At 43.8% G+C, this 22831-nt stretch overlaps 1 protein-coding gene across 3 annotated transcripts; it reads left to right on the plus strand.

Annotated features, from left to right (window-relative positions):
- The first annotated feature begins 5713 nt into the window (after positions 1 to 5713).
- On the plus strand, positions 5714 to 21438 carry PSMC1 (proteasome 26S subunit, ATPase 1). 3 transcript variants are annotated; one of them, XM_025390931.1, is made up of 12 exons: positions 7160 to 7205; positions 7296 to 7381; positions 8385 to 8438; positions 9320 to 9416; positions 12177 to 12301; positions 12530 to 12715; positions 12911 to 13039; positions 13919 to 14015; positions 17034 to 17223; positions 18205 to 18356; positions 18999 to 19153; positions 21085 to 21438. In XM_025390931.1, exons 5-12 carry the CDS (start codon positions 12242 to 12244, stop codon positions 21217 to 21219), a joined length of 1104 nt encoding a protein of 367 aa, XP_025246716.1. In that variant the 5' UTR covers positions 7160 to 7205; positions 7296 to 7381; positions 8385 to 8438; positions 9320 to 9416; positions 12177 to 12241; the 3' UTR covers positions 21220 to 21438. The 3 variants fall into 3 exon arrangements, with proteins under 3 accessions (XP_025246715.1, XP_025246717.1, XP_025246716.1); XM_025390930.1 differs by lacking the exons at positions 7160 to 7205; positions 7296 to 7381 and adding an exon at positions 5714 to 5819; XM_025390932.1 differs by lacking the exons at positions 7160 to 7205; positions 7296 to 7381; positions 9320 to 9416 and adding an exon at positions 5796 to 5819.
- The last annotated feature ends 1393 nt before the right edge of the window (positions 21439 to 22831 follow it).

The following is a 22831-nucleotide window of genomic DNA, read 5'->3' on the forward strand; positions in this document are numbered from 1 at the left end:
TCTGCCTGTCTTGGCCTCTCAAAGTGCTGGGATTACAGGCGTGAGCCACCGCACCCGACCTTGATGACCTATCTTTTGCATAAAATGCATTGACATGAAATGCATCAGTCTTGACAGAGCCTCCTTGGAGAGTAAAGCAAACAAGCATTGGTAACAGACATTGAGGCTGAAAATGACTTTTTAAAATGCATTTAAACACGAGCACTTTCTTTAGCTGATCTCAATACCTGCCCTTAGGACAAAATGTAAATTAGAACAGCAGAAGCAATATTGGTTTGTAATAGTCTTTTCAGGGTAACTACAGGGTTTGCTGGGGCTACTCAATATTTCAGGATGCTTTAGATAAAACAAAAACCCATTGATTAAACCCTAACTTAATTTCTTTCAGATTTAGCATGTATTATTCAATGAGGTTGCTAAAATTTATTTTTATCCAGTCATATGAAATATTTATTCTGATTGTCAGAATAAATTCTCATCTTATTTCGTCTTTAAAAATGTTTTTGTTTTCTACTTCCTATTTTTGAAATGTATTTGCCAGAAAAATTAAATTTTAACAATCCTATATATTTATTTTCTCTTCCCTGAAATGAAAATGTTTAATCCTGATAATGTCTTTTTTTTTTTTTTTTGAGACGGAGTCTTGCTCTGTCGCCCAGGCTGGAGTGCAGTGGCGCGATCTCGGCTCACTGCAAGCTCCACCTCCCGGGTTCACGCCATTCTCCTGCCTCAGCCTCCCGAGTAGCTGGGACTACAGGCGCCCACAACCGCGCCCGGCTAATTTTTTTGTATTTTTAGTAGAGACGGGGTTTCACCGTGGTCTCGATCTCCTGACCTTGTGATCCGCCCGCCTCGGCCTCCCAAAGTGCTGGGATTACAGGCGTGAGCCACCGCGCCCGGCCAATCCTGATAATGTCTTACAAAATTAATGTAATTATTCTGATTTTTATGCTTGATTCTTTTTTTTTTTTTTTTTTTTGAGATGGAGTTTCACTCTTGTTGCCCAAGTTGGAGTGCAATGGCATGATCTCAGCTCATTGCAACCTCTGCCTCCTGGGTTCAAGCGTTTCTCCTGCCTCAGCCTTGTGAGTAGCTGGGATTACAGGCATGCACCACCACGCCCGGCTAATTTTGTATTTTTAGTAGAGACGGGGTTTCTACAAGTGTTAGTTAAAAAATTCACACACACATATATTTATCCAAGAATACCATACATTTTATTATAATCCTTGCTTCACAGATAACTCATATTTTTAGCTACATAATTGCATTATTAAAAATTAAGAGAAACAAATATTAATTTTTTCTTACTATATAATTTTATAAAGTGAATATATTATTTTAATTTTATCTTAACTGTTTCTGATTATTTGTCTTATGAGTTGCATACTATAATTTATCTCTGTCATTCTAAAAATAACATTTCTTGATTTACATATGAAGAGGTTTGTGTAATTGAAAAATAAAAGTTGAGGGTTTTTTTTTTTCCTCCCAAGTAATAAATCTGATTTGGCTAAATGGGTTGAAGTGGAGCACTAATTGTCCATTGGACATTTTTCAGAAATAGAAGGCTCTAAAACTCTGCTGCTCCATGGCTTTGACAAAAATATACTTAAAGAAAGTTAACTTTTAAATTCCTATGATCGTAAAATATTATGAAAAATATTGTATTTCCAGGCCAGGCGCGGTGGCTCACACCTGCAAACCCAGCACTTTGGGAGGCCGAGGTGGGTGGATCACTTGAGGTCAGGAGTTTGAGACCAGCCTGACCAAGATGGTGAAACCTCCTCTCTACAAAAATTACAAAAATTAGCCAGGCATGGTGGCAAGTGCCTGTAGTCGCAGCTACTCAGGAGGCTGAGGCAGGAGAACGGCTTGAACCTGGGAGGTGGAGGTTGCAATGAGCCCAGATCGTGCCACTGCACTCCAGCTTGGGCAACAGAGCAAGACTCTGCCTCAAAAAAAAAAAAAAAAAAAAAATTGTATTTCCAGGGGTATAATAAGATTAATGATATTAGAAAATTTCCAGTTCTTTTTCAGGCGATCAGTTTAAGCTCTGAGTGAAAGAGTAACATGTCTTCATGGATAGTATTTGGTAAGTCATGGGAAAGCCTCTTGGGTGCATTTCCCAGAAACTGAGAAACTGAATGACCCTAATCACTGGTGAACGAGTTGTTTTGCACCTACAGTGTTTTCTAGTTCCTTGCAACCACATTGAAGAAAGACTTATTTCAAGTTATCATTAATAATAGATTTTGTGGATCAATCACTGTGTGATTTTTTTTTGTTTAGGATATAGGATTGGAAAGAATTGCATGACATTTTCATGACAAAATTATTTTCTTTCCCATTCATGTGAATGAGAATTCTCAGCCCAAGCATCTATAAACAACAACTAATGAGACTAGAATTGGTGCTGAACCCTGCCTCATTCTGACATTGTCATATCCATCCATGGATAGGTGAAATGAACACTAACTTACCACAGACTGTATATCATCTTGATCAAGTGCGTACTAGTGGTAACTGATAATAACTCCAAATCCAGAAAACATTTTTAGCATGCAGGACCCAAAAGACACAGAAAATAAAATACATGAAAAAATTCTGACTTATAAAACTTTTGCAAAAATGTGCGAGAGGTCAATCAATAAAATGTTTTTCAGCATCAACATACATGATATTAGGATAAAAGTATGCATGATAAATGGAATGGAAATGTTCACTTCAAAGGGAAGAGATGAAAGCAAATATTTTCAATGCTAGAAAAAAGCCTGCGTACATAAGTTTGAAATGGATGAAATATCAAACTATCATGACAGTTAGATTCCTTTGTGTATATACATTAAAGTGTCAATACTTAAAACTTTCTGGCAAGTGGATCATTTGCAGCTATTTAAACTTATATGAAATTTAGATGCTAACCTAGAAATGTGTCAAGAAATACATTTTGCAAATTACTTTTGAGAATGCATGAAGAAATGTGTTTGAAGATCACTGTACCACTCTACCAAGAGATTATAAATTTTGAGTGGGATACGGGACCATCTAATACATGCACTGAATGAGGGCGCCAATGGCAATTTGTATATTAAAAAAAAATACTAATAAGGCCAGGTGCGGAGGCTCACACCTGTCACACTTTGGGAGGCCGAGGTGGGTTTATCACTTGAGGTCAGGAATTGGAGACCAGCCTGGCCAGCATGGTGAAAACCCATCTCTACTAAAAATACAAAAATTAGCTAGGCATGGGGATGGGTGCCTGTAATCCCAGCTACTTGGGAGGCTGAGGCAGGAGAATTGCTTGAACCCGGGAGGTGGAGTTGAGCCAAGATTGTGTCACTGCACTCCAGCATGGGTAACAGCATGAGACCTTGTCTCAAAATAATAATAATAATCAGAGTAGCTGATACCTAGAGTAATTGTCCTATGCCAGGTGCAATTCTCAGAATTTTGCTTAAGTCCTTAAACAATGGCACCATGAGGGAGGAACTATAAAGGTTCCCATTTCACAGACGACAGAACTGAGACACAACAACACAGCTCACTGGTGACAAGGCTGGAAAGGAGACCTGGCGGTGGGGCCCACATTGTTAACCCCTTGGCTGTTTGCCTAGTAATTATTCTTATTTTTTAAATAAAAAGTCATTCTGATGGCTTCTTCCAACACACGAATGGGCCCCTGGGCCACCAGGGTGTGGCTGCCCTGCTTTGTAGACCACTGTTCTGGAGTTCCGGCTAAAAAAATGTGGTGTATGAGCCACCCAGCCTCAGAATCCCTTGGGGTATCTGTTAAAATGTAGGTGTCTGGGCCCTGCCATGGGCCTACAGAATCACAGTCTCTGGGGGATGGCACCAGAGTCTGCATTTTGTCAGCATCCGGGCTGGTTCTGATGTGCTTGAGGTTGCGGGAGGGCTATTGAACAGGATGCACACTTGCCTCTGGCACCTGCCCTCTGTCCACCTCGGCCCCGCCCCCTCTGTCCACCCTGGCCCCGCCAGGATGGGAGGCTGGAAATTGCAAGTGGAAAAGAGGGAGAGTTGCAGAGATGGCTGTCAACCAGGTGGGGAGGATTGAGAGAGTCAGCCATAAGGCAAAATTGATGAACGGGGCCGAGCGTGGTCCTCACGCCTGTAATCCCAGCACTTTGGGAGGCCGAGGTACGCAAATCACTTGAGGTCAGGAGTTCAAAACCAGCCTGCCAACATGGTGAAACCTCATCCCTACTAAAAATGCAAAAAATTAGCCCGGTGTGGTGGCTGGTGCCTGTATTCCCAGCTACTTGGAAGGCTGAGGCAGGAGAATCGCTTGAACCTAGGAGGCAGAGGTTGCAGTGAGCTGAGATCACGCCACTGCACTCCAGCCTGGGCAATGAGACTCTCTTAAAAGAGAGACACAAAGAGAGGGAGAGAGAGAAGTAGGGTTGCTGTGCATTAAGAGGGCACTTCCTCCATCAGCATGTCCTCCAGAATTAAGGTCTTCAGTTTTAGTCGTCAGCCTATATTTCTTTGCACGTGTCACCATCTCAGGAACCCCATACTTTTCCAGGTTATACACAGATTGCCTAGACCTTCCATACCACACTGGCATTGCTTTCAGCATGTGTGAAGGGATAATCATCTTGCCCCATCCTATCGTGTGATTTCATGTGTCATGTACACTAGATGCCAAATTTGTTAACAGAGGTTGATAGTGCTAAGACTTTCCATTACCGTGTTCCAGTAATGATAAAAAGGAAGAAGTGTACCTGTTGTGTGTTCATAAGGGAAATATTTTTAGTATTTCACAACTAAAATCCCTAAATTAATCTGGAGCAGAAAAAAAAAATTCATCTCTCCAGAAAGATGCAGCATTTTGAGCACTTGTTAATGGAATTTCCAGAAATAGAAGGGATTCTTGACATTTTTCTGATGTCCTGGAGGGTGTAACAAATGATTAACTTTACCAATCAGCTTCAAGAAGAGGAATTTGGCCGGGCGCGGTGGCTCAAGCCTGTAATCCCAGCACTTTGGGAGGCCGAGATGGGCGGATCACGAGGTGAGGAGATCGAGACCATCCTGGCTAACACGGTGAAACCCCGTCTCTACTAAAAAATACAAAAAAACTAGCCGGGCGAGGTGGCGAGCGCCTGTAGTCCCAGCTGCTCGGCAGGCTGAGGCAGGAGAATGGCGTGAACCCGGGAGGCGGAGCTTGCAGTGAGCTGAGATCCGGCCACTGCACTCCAGCCTGGGCGACAGAGCAAGACTCCGTCTCAAAAAAAAAAAAAAAAAAAAAAAAAGAAGAGGAATTTAAGACATCTGGCATCATCACAAGTCACAGGTCATCAGAAAAAGACAGGTTTAGATGACTCATTACACACACACATACTCCCAGGTGTGCAGGTTAATTCCAGAAGCTGAATAATAACTGAAATATTTGTGCAAATGTATATGTCAACTTCCCGGTTCCAAATGCCATTCCAGTTTTTAGAACAATAAAGTTCTTACCAGTTATAAATTTTGCATAATTTAAATATTGTATATTTTCACGATTGTCCTAGCTCTTTGACAGTTGGGGTCATTGTCTTAAGTTGTTCACTAGCGCCTCATAACGGGTATTCAAAATTTCTTTCAAGTAAAATATTTATAAAGTTCACGTTATGCTTATAAATCACTGCGTTGCCCTAGTTCGCCCGCACAAGCCCTTAGAGCACAACTTGGTCTGCGCACAATTTGGTTCCTATCGGCTTCCGTAGCGTCCCTAACGACTTCCGCCTCTGGCGGGCCGCCGTGGTGGAGGAACTTCCGGCAGCGGCAGCTCAAGTGGCCAAGGCAAGATGGTGAGTGACTAAGGGTTTCTTTCCGCTGGTGGTCGCAGTGCGATGGGGTCGCCGCGGCCTGAGGCGAGAGACAGAGGCGGCTGCCCGAGGAACTGGGACTGCCCTCTTCTCCTCCTGCCGGCCTGATCTTCTCGCCGGGTGGAGGCTCCCAGGGACCGCGCTCAGGTCCACCGCGGGCCAGGGCCGACTAGCGGGCCTTACCCGGGGGTCCTGGGGCCGGGGCTCAGCGCAGAGAGGTCTCCTGCGTGGGGCGGCAGAACGGATCAGGTCCCTGGCTTTGCTGCTCCGCCGACCAGGGCTTTGCTGATCCGCGCTGGGAATTTCGGGGGCGCCTCCTCGAGTCACCGGGAAAAATGCTTTTTGAGTCGGGCAGCCGAAGGGTGCTGGAGAAGAGGGTGGGATTCGTTCCACCTGAGGAGGGGAGAGCGGAGTCGTGGAAGGCCTTTCGGAGCTGGCGGCGTTTGAAGGAGGCCTTAAAGACGCTATTATGACAGGCGGAGCTCAAACGGCAAGGGCCCGTGGTGCAGTAGTAATAATAAAAACAGCTAGCATTTATTCATCAATTCACTAAACAAGTATTTACTGAGCACTTGGTGTTTTCTTGTTGTTGTTGTTAAACTTTTGGCTAGCTTCTGTTCCAGACACTGAGGATACAGGGAGTGAGCGGGATTGATGAAGTCCCTGCCTTCATAGTGCGTACATTCTAGAGCAGAAGGCAGACAATAATCAGAAATATGATGTCAGGGGTGGGGTGGTCATTGTTGTATGGTTATTGTATAGAAAGGGATAACATGGAGGGGTGGCTGCTTTTTATAGAGTCAGCGAATGTCGCTCTGAGGAGGTGAAATTTGCGCGGACCGAAATTGAGGGAGTAACTCCTGCAGATGTCTGAGGGAAATGTGGTCCAGGCAGAAGATACAGCACATGCAAAGAACCTGAGATGGGAATGTTTAACCTGTATCATGAAAGTCAGATCTCATAGAGGTCGTTTTGTTTTGTTTTGTTTTGTTTTGTTTTTTTGAGACGGAGTCTTGGTCTGTCCAGGCTAGAGTGCGCTGGCGCAAGTGCAGTGGCGCGATCTCCGCCTCCCGGGTTCAAGCGATTCTCCTGCCTCAGCCTCCCAAGTAGCTGCAACTACAGGCGCCCACCACTACACCCGGCTAAGTTTTGTATTTTTGTAGAGACGGCGTTTCACTATGTTGGCCAGGCTGGTCCTGAACTCCTGACCTTGTGATCCGCCTGCCTAGGCCTCCCAAAGTGGGATTACAGGCGTGAGCCACCGCACCCGGCCTCATAGAGGTCTTACACGGATTTCTGGGTAGTATTCTAAGCATGTGCCAAGTACTTTTCCAGCATTTTCTCATTTATTACAATAGTTCCCTCGAGGTAATTACTACTGTCCTTATTTTGATAAGGAAGAAATGGAAACACAGTAAGTGGCTGTGCTGGAACACAAACCCCATCGGTTTTTTCTAGAACAGTAGAGAAACACCTAGGTTTTGGCATTCAGCAAACCCGAGTGTGATTTCTGGCTCCATCTCTGACAGGCTTTGTGACAACAGGCAAGTCATTTAAGCTCTCTGGGACTTAGTTTTCTTATCTGCAAATGGTGGGGAGGGTAATGATAGTACCAATATCATAGTGTTTGTAAGAATTAAGTGGGATAATACTTGGAGAATGTTTAGGACACTGCTTGGCATATAGTAGGGGTTCAGTAATTGGTGTACTTGTTATTTGAGACTGAGAAACATGTAAAATGCCCAAGAAGTGAAGAAGTGTTGGTGTATTCATTTAGAAGTGCCTGCGTGGGGCTGATCTGAGGGAGCTGAGTGGGCCCTTCTAATCAGGAAGTTCACTCATCTTCATATTTAAAATGCCACCATTTCTGAGACATTGTTCAGTGTTAAGCTTTGTCCTATAACTGAAGGGCCTTTTAAAATCCGGAATCCCACGGAGTTTATTAATACACTAAGTTCTTAACACCTTAAAGTGATAGAGCTTTTCAGATTGAGAGGAAAGACCTGCCCGGAAGCCCCCTGACTTTAGGGGCAGGAATTAGATAAGGTGCTATTGGAAGGAAAGTCTTCTGGATCTTGGTGTGATCTAAGTAAGGGGTAAGTGATTGGTAAACATTTTCCAAGCGTGTAAAATGACTTAGCTTTCATAGCCTGATTTTGTGGAATATATTCTTGATAGCTTCAGTCTGGTAGTTTCCTATCAAAAGCTGGGGAGCTCCATATTTTCCCCTCAAGAGGGGGTGATCTTAAGACACTCAGCCTCTTTGGTTATATCTACTTCTCAATAGAGTTGTTCTTGATTCTAAGATGCAATCAATTGCCAGGTGTACCAGTAATCCATCAAACATCTTTCCAGGGAAAAAGAAATTCTGCCACACTAAATGCACACATTGACTGCAAGTATTACCTCTTGTGTTCAGAAATGTTGAAACGAGGGAGAAATGTTACAGACTCACAGGACGTTACAGACTCACAGGATAGTATGAAGGCGTTCTTTTCAAGTGATCATATTCTGAATTTACATCTGTGTCTGATTTTTCTCCCACAGGGTCAAAGTCAGAGTGGTGGTCATGGTCCTGGAGGTGGCAAGAAGGATGACAAGGTAAATATGCCAGATTTGTCCTGTGATACGAGCAAATTGTAGAAAATGTGGTCTCGGCTGAGAAGTTCTATGGGGATTCATGAGTTTTAAAAAGTAGAGTGATCCAGTAGTTTTTAAACTAGCCTGTCCTACAGATAGAATAAGTATGCTTTTCATGCTTTAGAAAAGGTTATTGACCTAACCATCAAATAGGTATTTAAGTGTGTAAAAGCAATGACCTTATAGAAGTATTAAATTGCCTATAATTTTGGTGTCTAATATCCTGAGGTATGAAGATTGCCTCAGGTTACCTAAACTTTTGGCGTATAACTTGATTCTTACCCCTCTATACCTTATTGGAATAATATGACTCATTTTCACTTACGTGTATGGTAAAAAGATTACATTTATTTTCATTTATTATTATTATTTGAGATGGAATCTTGCTCTGTCGCCCAGGCTGGAGTGCAGTGGTGCGATCTTGGCTCACTGCAACCTCTGCCTCCCAGGTTCAAGCAATTCTCCTGTCTCAGCCTCCCAAGTAGCTGGGATTACAGGTGCCCACCACCACACCCGGCTAATTTTTGTATTTTTAGTAGAGACAGGGTTTCGCCATGTTGGCCAAGCTGGTCTCAAACTCCTGACCTCAAGTGATCTGCCTGCCTCAGCCTCCCAAATTGCTGGGATTACAGACGTGAGCCACCGCGCCCAGCTTACATTTACCTGTCATATTTACTTATTAAAATTGCAGGAATGTGAAACAAGTCAGGTTTTTAATAACATCCTAAAAGATAAAGAAAATTGTACCACCTGAAAATAGAAGATGATGGTACAGAAATAAATTTGTGTTTTAATATGATTTTCATGTGACTTTTTTTTTCCTGCTGTTCTAACAACTCAAGGACAAGAAAAAGAAATATGAACCTCCTGTACCAACTAGAGTGGGGAAAAAGAAGAAGAAAACGAAGGGACCAGACGCTGCCAGCAAACTGCCACTGGGTAATGACATGGCTCCTCCTTGCCATCTTTCCAGTTCTTAGGAGAAACCATCTCTGTGCATGCAGCTTAGAGTCTGAAAGGGGAAACAGGAAGTAGAGGGCAACTGAAGCTCTAGCTTTGTGATTCAATTTCACCTGACTCTTGAGTGTGACATTCCTCTAGGTTGGCATACAAGTTATCTTTTGTTTTAAAACACAGTATTATATGATTGTGTCTCACTTTAAGAAATGTCACCATTTTTCTTTAAAGGCTCCTTTAGTGGATTAAAAGTATAGTGTTAACTTGGGAGGCTAAGGCAGGAGAATCGCTTGAACCTAGGAGGTGGATTGCAGTGAGCCAAGATTGCGTCACTGTACTCTAGCCTGGATGACAGACCAAGACTCCATCTCAAAATAAATAAATAAATAAAAATATAGTTTTAAATTACAAAACGCAGGTTGAACTTTAGTAACTCAGAATCATGTGTATTTGAAATGAAATGCCACTGTGTTGAAATTCAGATCATGCAATGCCTGAAGTTACAATAAAATTTTTCAATGGCTTCCTGCCGAACATAGAATAAAATTCATACCAGGCAACCTGACCCAGCCCACCTCTCCCATCTCAGCCCTGCCACTCCCCCTTGCTCATTGGACACACTGCCTGCCTTATGTTTTTTTGACTTTTGTACATATCAGGGCCTTTGCCTCACTCATTCCTCTGCCTAAAATCTTCTTCCCCCAGTTCTTCTCATGGCTACTTGCTTCTCATCATCTCTCAGGCTTCAGCTCAAATACCTCCCCAAACCCTCATCTAAATATGCTCCTCCCTGCTTAGAAGAAAAAACTAAGAAGAAATACTTAAACTACTTTAAAAAACATTGTTCAGTTAATTGAAGGAAATCAGTAAAACCAGCCATTAGTCTACCATAACGAATTGGTATGGTGTTGGTACAGAAAAAGACAGGCTACCAGAACAGAGTAGGAAGTCCAAAAACAGTCATGTTACATGGATATTTAATATACACTGAAGGTGCCACTTCAGGTCTGTGGGGAATAGGATGGGTTATTTAATATGCAAGGCATTTCCATCAGAGAAACGCAAATCAAAACCACAATGAGATACCATCTCACACCAGTTAGAATGGCGATGTGGAGAAAGAAATGGGAACACTTTTACACGTTAGTGGAACTGTAAACTAGTTCAACCATTGTGGAAGACAGTGTGGCGATTCCTCAAGGATCTAGAACTAGAAATACCATTTGACCCAGCCATCCCATTACTGGGTATATACCCAAAGGATTATAAATCATGCTGCTATAAAGACACATGCACACGTATGTTTATTGTAGCACTATTCGCAATAGCAAAGACTTGGAACCAACCCAAATGTCCAGTAATGATAGACTAGATTAAGAAAATGTGGCACATATACACCATGGAATACTATGCAGCCATAAAAAAGTTCACGTCCTTTATAGGGACATGGATGAAGCTGGAAACCATCATTCTGAGCAAACTATCGCAAGGACAGAAAACCAAACACTGCATGTTCTCACTCATAGGTGGGAATTGAACAATGAGAACACTTGGACACAGGGTGGGGAGCATCACACACCGGGGCCTGTTGTGAGGTGGGGGGAGGGGGGAGGGATAGCATTAGGAGATATACCTAATGTAAATGACGAGTTAATGGGTGCAGCACACCAACATGGCACATGTATACATACGTAACAAACCTGCATGTTGTGCACATGTACCCTAGAACTTAAAGTATAATAAAAAAAATTTTTTTAAGTATATATAAAAGGCATTTCAAAAATTTTTGTCCAAAGAAAATGAAATTAGATTCTTGACTCTTGCCAAATGGAATACAGGTGTATGTGTGAAAATAAATAAATGAAAATTAACCTTAGGGAAGAAGAAAGTTGTTGAAGTAAATGGGAAAACCCAGAAACCATAAAAGAAAAGGTTGACATATTTGTCTATAAAAATGATACAATTCCCAGCACTTTGAGAGGCCAAGGCGGGTGGATCACGAGGTCAGGAGATTGGAACCATCCTGGCTAACACGTTGAAACCCCATCTCTACTAAAAATCCAAAAAGTTAGCCGGGTGTGGTGGCACACGCCTGTAATTCCAACTACTCAGGAGGCTGAGGCAGGAGAATCACTTGAACCCAAGAGGCAGAGGTTGCAATGAGCCGAGATGGCGCCACTGCACTCCAGCCTGGGTGACAGAGCAAGACTCTGTCTCAAAAAAAAAAAAAAAAGACACAATTCCTATGTGACTTGAGACTTCAAAGCCAAAAGAAACAATAATACATGGAAAACGTATTTACCATATATGTGATAAACAGGGTTAATATCCCTGATATTTCAAAATTCTACAAATAGATGAGTGTGTATACAGCCAGCATGCAACAGTGTATATACTGGACTGAGAAACATATGTAACTTTTTATTAGTACCTATGGGAAAAAATGAACCAGACCCAGGTATCTGATGGGTCAGTAGCTTTTTTCTTCTTTATACAGACTATTCAGCCAGGGTATGTCATTTGGGGCTAGCTATTTGGTCATAAACCCCATCCCCATTTTGAAAGTCTTGATTATATAACGGCCAAACTCCCCTTTCCATTTTGGCACCTGCTTACTTAGAGTTACTAAACTGAATTTTTCTGAAGCTATCTCCAATAAAAATGAGCTTATTTTAAAATCTTAATTCCTTTCTTGCAAACTTCAGGGTCCACGTATAATGAAACTTGATATTTTAATTTCAGTGACACCTCACACTCAGTGCCGGTTAAAATTACTGAAGTTAGAGAGAATTAAAGACTATCTTCTCATGGAGGAAGAATTCATTAGAAATCAGGAACAAATGAAACCATTAGAAGAAAAGCAAGAGGTGAGTTGAAAAGTTACTTCATTTTCTTTTTTACAAATTGAATTCTATTTAGAACCTAAAATTGTCAACAAATAAATGAAATTCAAGTAGTTGAACCTGTCCAGGCTTTCATGAAGTATTATTAGTTGCCTTTTACGAGCATCAGCTGCTTTGCAAATCTAGCGAACTATCAGGATCATCTACTTTTAGGTCTAGTCTGCTTTTTTTCCTTGGCATTTTCATATATAGGAGGAAAGATCAAAAGTGGATGATCTGAGGGGGACCCCGATGTCAGTAGGAACCTTGGAAGAGATCATTGATGACAATCATGCCATCGTGTCTACATCTGTGGGCTCAGAACACTACGTCAGCATTCTTTCATTTGTAGACAAGGATCTGCTGGAACCTGGCTGCTCGGTCCTGCTCAATCACAAGGTGAGGTGATAGTCTTTTTCAAAAGCCCATGGAAGTGCTTTCTCTTTTCACTTAGATCCATCTTCCTGTCCCATGGAAGTAGATCACCAAAGCACTCCTGAGGCAGGAGAAGGATGTCATGATTGGCATTGCTTTGCCATAAACAGATCCAGCGAACCTCACGTTCCTGTGTTAAACCTTGATGTTTCCTGTTAGGTGCATGCCGTGATAGGGGTGCTGATGGATGACACGGATCCCCTGGTCACAGTGATGAAGGTGGAAAAGGCCCCCCAGGAGACCTATGCGGATATTGGGGGGTTGGACAACCAAATTCAGGAAATTAAGGTATGATTGGTAACCATCTCTGGGTTTTTTCTGAGTTTTGGTTTCTGCTGTCCCATTTAGGATACTTTGGAATTGTTTGATATGTTTGCTTGTTTATTAATCAAACCAGTAGCTGAGACAGCTTGCCAGTTGTGGTATTTTTGTATTTGTTAATACTGGGTTAGGTGATAGAAATAACAATCAGTTGTGTGATGGTTCCTGCAGCAGCTGCAGCTTCATTCTTTTTATATGTAATGTTGACTGCATTGTCTGTGTGAATATGTAATGTTTCTGACTGTGTTGACTTCAGTTGTGTTTATCTGGAAGCCTCCAGTGCTTTGTGGAGCTAGCATGTGTACTTGCACACATTTAGACAGTGGTGGGGTTGGAGCATAATCCCAGTGCCTTCAGCGGCCCTGGGGGCTGCAGGGGATATGGTCATTGAGGATGGCTGTGGGCTGTCTGCATGTTCTTTCATAGGGAAGTCATTCCGAGCCATCACAGATCTCTGCCAAGGACCTCTGAGGCAGCTGGGAAATAGCCATGATGTCCCTAGATGGGAAGAGCCTTTCCCGGTCCTATCTGTAGTTTAATTAAAAAGGGTGAACTTTAGCTTTCTTAAGTCTCTCTTGCTCAAGAAGAGCTCCAGGCTGACTTCTACTAGAAAGTAAAAGGGGAATTGGGTGTGACAGGGAGATGGAACGGGTGCAGGGAACTCAAGTAGGACAGGTGTCATCTTCAGTATGTCTTTGCCGCTAATAGAAATCAAGCACATTGTCTCTAAGAAGAGAAATTGAGATTTTTACTTATTTTTGTTGAAAGCAAGATATTCTTATGTTGCCAATTAGTAAATATGCTAATAATTTCAGTAAAGCCTTTCATTTTTACTACTTTTCATAGGAATCTGTGGAGCTTCCTCTCACCCATCCTGAATATTATGAAGAGATGGGTATAAAGCCTCCTAAGGGGGTCATTCTCTATGGTCCACCTGGCACAGGTATGCTCTATTTTTGACACTTTCCAGGCACCCAGCTGGTCTCTTGAGTAGCAGCATTGGCTAGTTATAATTACTGAACTAGTAAGTGAGGACACCACAATTCCTTAGTTTAAAACAGGGCTGCTCAACCTTGTCTACATGTTGGAATCACCTTGGGAGCTTTAAAAATACTGATGCAGGCCGGGCGCGGTGGCTCAAGCCTGTAATCCCAGCACTTTGGGAGGCCGAGACGGGCGGATCACAAGGTCAGGAGATCGAGACCATCCTGGCTAACACGGCGAAACCCCGTCTCTACTAAAAAAAAAACACAAAAAATTAGCCGGGCGAGGTGGCGGCGCCTGTGGTCCCAGCTACTCAGGAGGCTGAGGCAGGAGAATAGCGGGAACCCGGGAGGCGGAGCTTGCAGTGAGCTGAGATCTGGCCACTGCACTCCAGCCTGGGCGACAGAGCGAGACTCCGTCTCAAAAAAAAAAAAAAAAAAAAAAAAACTGATGCAAAAAAAAAAAGCCTGAGCAACCTGGCGAAACCCCATCTCTATAAAAAATTAGCCAGGTGTGGTGGTGCATGCCTGTAGTCCCAGCTACCCAAGAGGCTGAGGTAGGGGGATCACTTGAGCCCTGGAGGTCGAGGCTACAGTGAGCTATGATCACACCACTGCATTCCAGCCTGGGCAACAGAGTGAGAACCTGTCTCAAAAAAAGAAAAAAAAAATGGGGAAAAAAAAAAAATGATGCCTGGCCCCATCCCCAAAGATTTTGATCTATTCATCTGGAGTATGACCAAGCCTGGGAGCCATAGTGGAGAAGTGCTACTTTAAAAGCTCTATTCTGAGCATGGTGGCTCATGCCAGTAATCCCAGTACTTTGGGAGGTCAAGGTGGGTGGATGACTTGAGGCCAGGAGTTCAAGACCAGCCTGGCCAATGTGGCGAAACCCCGTCTCTACTAAAAATACAAAAACTGGCTGGGTGTGGTGGTGCACATCTGTAGTCCAGCTACTCGGGAGGCTGAGGCAGGAAAACCACTCGAACCTGGGATACAGAGGTTGCAGTGAGCTGAGATCATGCCACTGCATTCCAGCCTGGGTGACAGAGCGAGACTGTCTCCTAAAAAAAAAGCTCTATTCTGCGGTATCAGATTCATTTAAGCACAGTCATTTGAGAGAATTGACAGTGTTCCTAAGAGGATCCATGCTGAGGGGTGCCCACAATGGAGAGACTGGGAGACGCCTGTACCCAGAGGCCGAGAGCTAGAAGAGATCGCTCTCCTACAGCCCCTCAACTTACAGCTTAGGAAATTATGTTTCAGAGCGGCTGGTGACTAGCCCAAGGCCCCTCTGGGAGTTGAGCTAGTAACAGGGCTGGAGCTGGAACACAGGCCTCCTGACCCACAGCTGTAGGCCCTCTGTGGGGCTCTAGTACTAAAGGGGCTGCGGTACAGGGCTGGGAGGCAGGACTGGACAGGCAAGTCTGTCAGAGGAGCAGGCAGCTTGTTCAGTGAGCCCTCTGACCACAGAAGCAGCCCAGTGGCTAGGCTTGGCTGCTTCTGCACTGTAAGATCCTATCCACTGAAAAGGTCCTGTTTATTTTCTGTTCACCTTCCCTCACTGATGCTTTCAGGGAGCAGTTCAGCCTTCGCATCTGCTACTCTGCCTGTCTAAAAGGAACATCATTGCCACATGTTGCAAAGCTGAGCTTTGTGTCAGCCATCTCATTTCTGGGAAGTCTTCCCTGTCACATACCAGCTAGCCGCCTCCACACTCCTGTGCCAGCCTGAGGCTACCAGTTCTACCCCTAACTGCCTCTGTATCCTGAGGCACCCACCCAGCTCTTGCCAGGGTCCTCACAGACCACCAAAGGGTCCTAGGTCTTCCAATTCAAAAATTCTCAGGTTGGGCACTCTTTGCTGACTCTTGTTTTTCTTTTCTTTCTTTCTTTTTTTTTGAGGCGGAGTTTCACTCTTGTTGCCCAGGCTGGAGTGCAATGGCATGATCTTGGCTCACCGCAACTTCCGCCTCCCGGGTTCAAGCGATTCTCCTGCCTTAGCCTCCCGGGTTCAAGCGATTCTCCTGCCTCAGCCTCCTGAGTAGCTAGGATTACAAGCATGTGCCGGCTAATATTGTAATTTTTTTAGTAGAGACAGGGTTTCTCCATGTTGGTCAGGCTGGTCGTGAACTCCCGGCCTCAGGTGATCCTCCCGCCTCAGCCTCCCAAAGTGCTGGGATTACAGGCGTGAGCCACTACGCCCGGCCGGCTGACTCTTGTTTTTAACCTGAAAGTGAAATATCAGCAAGTAGAGCAGTATTGGAAATGATGTTTGAGCTCTTCCCTGAGATCAGTGGGAGGAACTGCCTCTGCCTTGGAAGGGCATGTCACAGCAGCTCTCATTGTGGGCTTCATCGAGAGCTGGTCCTGTCTCAGCTGTCTGAGCTGGCAGCAAGCCCACCCAGTAGCTACTCTTCTGGAGCAGCGGGCACTGCATGCCTGGAGCTCAGGAACACTGTGTGTGTCTCCTTAGGGCCAAAGCTAGGATTCCCAGACCTTTTTTTCCAGCACTGATCGTTTCCTAGGAGTTTAGTTTGGCTCTCCAGCCCTGGGTTGGGTGGGTCAGGTTAATGTATGCAACTTTGAAGGGGCCCAAGAAAGGCTCAACCAGAGAAAAAAAATGAGATTTATTTCATTAATAGTACGAAGCATTTCTTCATACGGGTAATTATAGTTCGCAGTTCTTCAGGGGAAACTGGGTCAAGGTTGGAAAATAACCAAGTAAAAAGTATTTTCTGACGTTATCATGATAAGTTTAGGAAAATAGCTAAGGATAATCCAAACATGTTAGTAGATTTTTCTAAATGTCCTCTTGTCTACTCAGGACAACGGAATGTGGTGACACCTGAATTGGTGACATGCCTTAGCATGGGGGCCCACCTGTTTTTGGTGTCCATTTAAGGTGGTAATGATACGAGTTTTTAAGTTGAAACAGCACTTGAGGTGTCTTTTTAAATCTTTTTTCATCTAAAATAGGTAAAACCTTGTTAGCCAAAGCTGTAGCAAACCAAACCTCAGCCACTTTCTTGAGAGTGGTTGGCTCTGAACTTATTCAGAAGTACCTAGGTGATGGGCCCAAACTCGTACGGGAATTGTTTCGAGTTGCTGAAGAACATGCACCGTCCATCGTGTTTATTGATGAAATTGACGCCATTGGGACAAAAAGGTAGACTTTCTCATGCTTATTTTGCCTTGTTTAGAGGGAACACCGCATAGTTCTTCTCTTGAGAATGAACCATCTCGGGGGGCTCTCTCTCTGGCCACAGTTCTTGCCGTGCGTGGCCTTCCATGGATGCTTTAGGCTCTGCTCTCCCAGGAGCCAGGTAACAACTGCCCAGGAGCTGTGAACGTCTGGAGATTGTTCAGTTGTGAATAACCATGTCTTGAGCACACACCCTGAGCCAGGACCATCTGGACTCTAGGGACACAGCTGTGAGCACAACAGCCTCTGCCCTGGAGGAGCTCACAGTCAGGTTGTAGGGATCAGACACCAAACATGGAAACAAAATAAATGATACAGTTTCAGGCACAGAAACTGCTATGGAAAAATATGATCTGTAACTTGGCTGATGGGGAGTGTCAGTCCATTTGTGCTGCTTTAACAAAATGCCTTGGGACTGGTATTTTGTATAAAGAATAGAAAATGTATTTCCCACAGGTCTGGAGGCTGAGAAGCCCAGGATCAAGGCACTGGCATTGATGTCTAGTGAGGGCTGCTCTCTGCTTCTGAGATGGCACTTGTTCTGCAAAGGGGACAAATGTTCAGGAGACAAACGGAAGAGCAAAAAGGGCCTATGCTAGTTCCCTGCAGCATTTTTGTAAGGAATACATGCTGTACAAGGCCTTTTTTTTATAAGGAACTCATGCAGTATAAGGCTCTGCCTCATGCCTTATAGCCCTTTCCAAAAGGCCTCATCTCTTAACCACCCAGTAGGGATTAAGTTTTAACACATAAATTTGGGGAAATACATTCAGACCATGGCAAGGGGTGCTGAATTTATTTTTTTCTGAGCGTAATTGAGGGAGTGCCATGTGAGTTTAACAGCAATGTTTGTTAAGGTATTTTGTCACAATGAGGTCTTTGCTGTAATTCCTCTTGAGCAGGCGATCAGTTGGGTCTTCATTCCTTCCCTTTTTTTCCCCAAAGATATGACTCCAATTCTGGTGGGGAGAGAGAAATTCAGCGAACAATGTTGGAACTGCTGAACCAGTTGGATGGATTTGATTCTAGGGGAGATGTGAAAGTTATCATGGCCACAAACCGAATAGAAACTTTGGATCCAGCACTTATCAGGCCAGGTTAAATCTGCTTTTGTTTCATCGTGGAGATTAATGTGTTTATATATTTAAGTGTGCTTTGGGAGGCCTATAAAATGATACATAAAAAAGCAAAAACTGCAGTGAAACTTAGGATAATTTACCAAAAATAGGTCCCCTTGAGATGAGAGTTAAAACAGAACATGATACAGTCTGTGCACCTTGGCCCTTTGATTCCAGTCTTATGTCTTGATCTTTTCTTTTCCATAATATTCCCTTTTTAGCCTCAATAACTGGCTGCTTTTTCTGGAAGAAATAATTCATGTGATGGTAGGATTTGTTGTTTTTACATTCAGGTAGCATCAGAAGAAACAGTGATTTGTTTGCTGTCTTTTGTAATGTTTTTAACACGATAGGTCTGTCCAATTTCACTCAGGAATTGCTCCTTTCATTTATTTCTGAAGGTACCAAAGTAGACAGAGTTTCTTTTAAATGAAGAGAATTCAAATGTAGAAATTTACAAACTACAAAAATGTATGGTTACTTTTTAAGATTTGGACATCCTTCCCACAGAATACTGTCTGACTGAAACTTCATATGTAAGGAGATGGGCTGAGGCCTCTGAGCCATGGCCAAGCCTGGGTTTTGATGGTGGTGTGACTTAAAAACTTTTCGTACCTGCAGGCCGCATTGACAGGAAGATTGAGTTCCCCCTGCCTGATGAAAAGACCAAGAAGCGCATCTTTCAGATTCACACAAGCAGGATGACGCTGGCTGATGATGTAACCCTGGACGACTTGATCATGGCTAAAGATGACCTCTCTGGTGCTGACATTAAGGTGAGAGCCTAGCCGTGTCAGCTCATTTCTGAGAATGTGGCCGTCAATCAGGAAAAAGTCTGTATGTGCTCTTGGGATGGTGGTTGGCCTGGACAGATGGGTGTCTGTATTTTAATCATCATATTGGTTTATGATTACATCCAAATAGTATATGTACTTGTTATCTGAAGTCATTTTTAATGCATCATTTTATGCAGTGAATGACCCTAAGGCTGTAGCCACAAGGCTGAGTTGCTGGTACTAAGCTGCCTTAGGCCCAGGTGACTTTCTCAAGGTGTGTCCAATGTAGCTGCTCAGTCCCAGGTCAAGGGAAGGGTTATGTCCTGGGAGAACTCTCCCCAGAGCTGCAGAGTGGGGACCAAGCACCCACCGCATTCATGTCCCAATCTGTGTTCTGAAAGGTTCTACCAGATTACACCTCTTGGTTTTATGACAAATGTACATGAGTTAGGACATTTCCTCCCAGCTGACCAGAATTTACAGCAAGGCCTGGCAGTGTTGAATATGGGTTCAAGCTGCTTTCCCTGGGAAGAGCGGGGTTTTCGTCGGTCATAAGTGCCATGGTTAGGTAGGGACAGCACAAGCAGTGCCTTTCCAGGTCAGCACCTGCCCTGAGCCCACGGATCATTGGCAGTTAGTCGTAGAGAACTAGGTGTCTCTGTTGGTGAGTAAAATCTATCTTCTTTTTTAAAAACTGAAAGATCTTAACATTTTATTTTTAAGATAAAAACTTAACTTTGACAATTTTCAAGCCTTCAAAAGAGTTGCAACAATAGCACAGTGATTTGCCAAGAGTTAACATTTTACCCGTTTGCCTTTTCTCTTTCTATACACAAAACTTTCACCCGAACCATTTGAAGTAAATGACCTCATGGCCATCACCAAACAAACTTCTGTGCCAGGATTGTGTTTTTTCCCCCATCATGTTTTTGCCACAGTAATTACTGGCCAAAAGAAAAAGAAAACAGTAATAATAACCCATGTAACATGTTCATTTGCTGTCCCTCTCTATCTATTTCCTTCATTTCTCTTTCCTTTCTAAACAGATCAGGCCTAAAACAGTAACAGTAACCCATGTAACATGGGTTATTGTTTTCTCTTACTTTGGGCAGGTAATTACTGAGAAATTAAATAGATTGGAATAAATGCTATACTCTATAGTATTACTCCATAGTATAGATACTGCCACTTAAGAGTATCTAACCAGAATACATGTTCTCTTATGACTATAGGTAAATGAAATAGACATATACTGTCAATTGCCTCTAAGTTTAAGGGCATAATTTCGTTTGTTTCCTAGGAATATTATTCTCTTTAAGGAAGGTGGTGCTGTAAGAATTTACTGACCTGCCAAGCCACATAGCTTGTTAGAACCTGAGCCAAAACTAGAACCCACAGCCCCGACCCTTGGGCCAGTCTTCTTAGTTACAGTAACTCCCAGTTTAAGCCACTTCATATCCTTTCAGAAAATAGGATGCTTAAAACATTTTTTAAAAAATCAAAATCTTTCCCAAATAAGCAATTTGTGTTTAGTCTAGGTGTCTCATGCTTTATTTCAGAATAGATTTTTTTTTTTTTTTGAGATGGAGTTTTGCTTGTTGCCCAGGCTAGAGTACAGTGGCATGATCTTGGCTCACTGCAACCTCCGCCTCCTGGGTTCAAGCAATTCTCCTGCCTCAGCCTCCCGAGTAGCTGGGATTACAGGTGCCTGCCACTGTCCCTGGCTAATGTTTTCTATTTTTAGTAGAAACGGGGTTTCACCATGTTGGCCAGGCTGGTCTTGAACTCCTGACCTCAGGCGATCCGCCTGCCTTGGTGCTGGGATTACAGGTGTGAGCCACTGCGCCCAGCTTCAGAATAGCGTTTTTGGAATTCCTTGTTAGAATAAAAATAAGTATTTCACTTTCTGAACACACTGTTCTTTCTTACAGGCAATCTGTACAGAAGCTGGTCTGATGGCCTTAAGAGAACGTAGAATGAAAGTAACAAATGAAGACTTCAAAAAATCTAAAGAAAATGTTCTTTATAAGAAACAGGAAGGCACCCCTGAGGGGCTGTATCTCTAGTGAACCACGGCTGCCATCAGGAAAATGGTTGGGAAATTTCTCAATCCCTGAAAGGGATGAGGTTGCGGGAGTTGCCCAGAGGAATCCGTGTTCCCATTGATTTTTATTAGCAAAGCATCCTGTGTCTTTTGGAGTACGATGTGTAAGTGCCCATTGGGTGGTCTGTCTGTTGGTCACTGTGCAGCAGTCTGCTTCCCAATAAAGCGTGCTCTTTCACAAGCACTTCCTGTTTCTGCAGTCTCCACACACACCTACCGCTCAGCAGCAGCCTGTGGGTGGACCCAGCTGCAGGGAAGCCTGTGGATAGGAACTCAGGCTGCAGTCACAAGGAGTGTGGACCTCACTATGCGTTCCCCACGTCACACCCCCAGAGCTGGCGTTCAACAGTAATTATGGCGGGAAATGGTCACTACCACAGAGCCAGGGATATTCGTTGTTTAATAAAGGCTGAGTTAATGTGGCTGTTGCTTCTAAAGGAAGTCCAGCATTCCTTTTTGGAAGTTTTGTGGACCATGCGTGTTTCAGCACTCTGAGGGCAGAAAATAACTACTGGTGTTCCCAAGAGACTGAGGATTCCTAGAGATGTCTTGAAAGCCCTTGTTCTTGGGCTTAGAAACCTCATCCCTTTCAAGGTGTTCAGAAACATGTCAGAACTTCCCCTTCCCTTTCTCCATCTATTTCCTTCATTTCTCTTTCTGAACAAATCAGGCCTAAAGCTATTAAGTGGCGCAGATCAAGGTAAGCATTCCCTCGACAGGTGGCCTGGCGTGGGTTGTAGGGGCCCATGTTGAATGAGGAGGGTGTATTCGTTTTTTGTTAATACCATAACAGGTTACCGCAGGCTTTGTTTAAAAACAGCACAATTTGGCCAGGCACGGTGGCTCATGCCTGTAATCCCAGCACTTTGGGAAGCTGAGGCAGGCGTATCACAAGGTCAGTAGTTCGAGACCAGTCTGGCCAACATGGTGAAACCCCATCTTTACTAAAAATACAAAAATTAGCCATGAGTGGTGACGGGTGCCTGTAGTCCCAGCTACTCAGGAAGCTGAGGCAGGAGAATCGCTTGAACCCAGGAGGCGGAGGTTGTAGTGAGCCAAGATTGCATCGCTGCACTCCAGCCTGGGTGACAGAGCAAGACTCCGTCTCAAAATAAAATTAAATTTAAAAAAATAAAAATGAAGACCACAATTTAATCTCAGTTCTGTTGGTCAGAAGTCCAACACGGTGTCTCCAGGCTAAAGTCATGCTGTTGGCAGGACCGTTCTCTCTGGCGTCTCTAAGGGAGAATCCGTTTCCTTGCTGAGCATTGTTGGCAGAATTCTGTTTCTTGGAGTTGTGGGGCCGAGGTCGGCATTTCCCTGCTGGCTGCCAGCTGAGGCCTTTGCCCGTCTGTGAAGGCCACCCTCCCTCCTGACTCGCGGCCCTTCATCTTCCGCCTGCAGCAGCAGGCCCAGTCCCTCTCTCCAGCTGACCCTTCTTTCTCTCTGCCTTTTCTACTCTTACGGATCCTTGTGATTACATTGGACCCGCGCAGATAATCCAGGATAATTTCCCTGTTTTAAAGTTTACAATCTTGATTTTTATCTGCAAAGTTCCTTTTGCCATGTAACAT

The sequence above is a fragment of the Theropithecus gelada genome, chromosome 7b (genome assembly GCF_003255815.1).
Source record: "Theropithecus gelada isolate Dixy chromosome 7b, Tgel_1.0, whole genome shotgun sequence".
NCBI classification, from domain to species: Eukaryota; Metazoa; Chordata; class Mammalia; order Primates; family Cercopithecidae; genus Theropithecus; species Theropithecus gelada.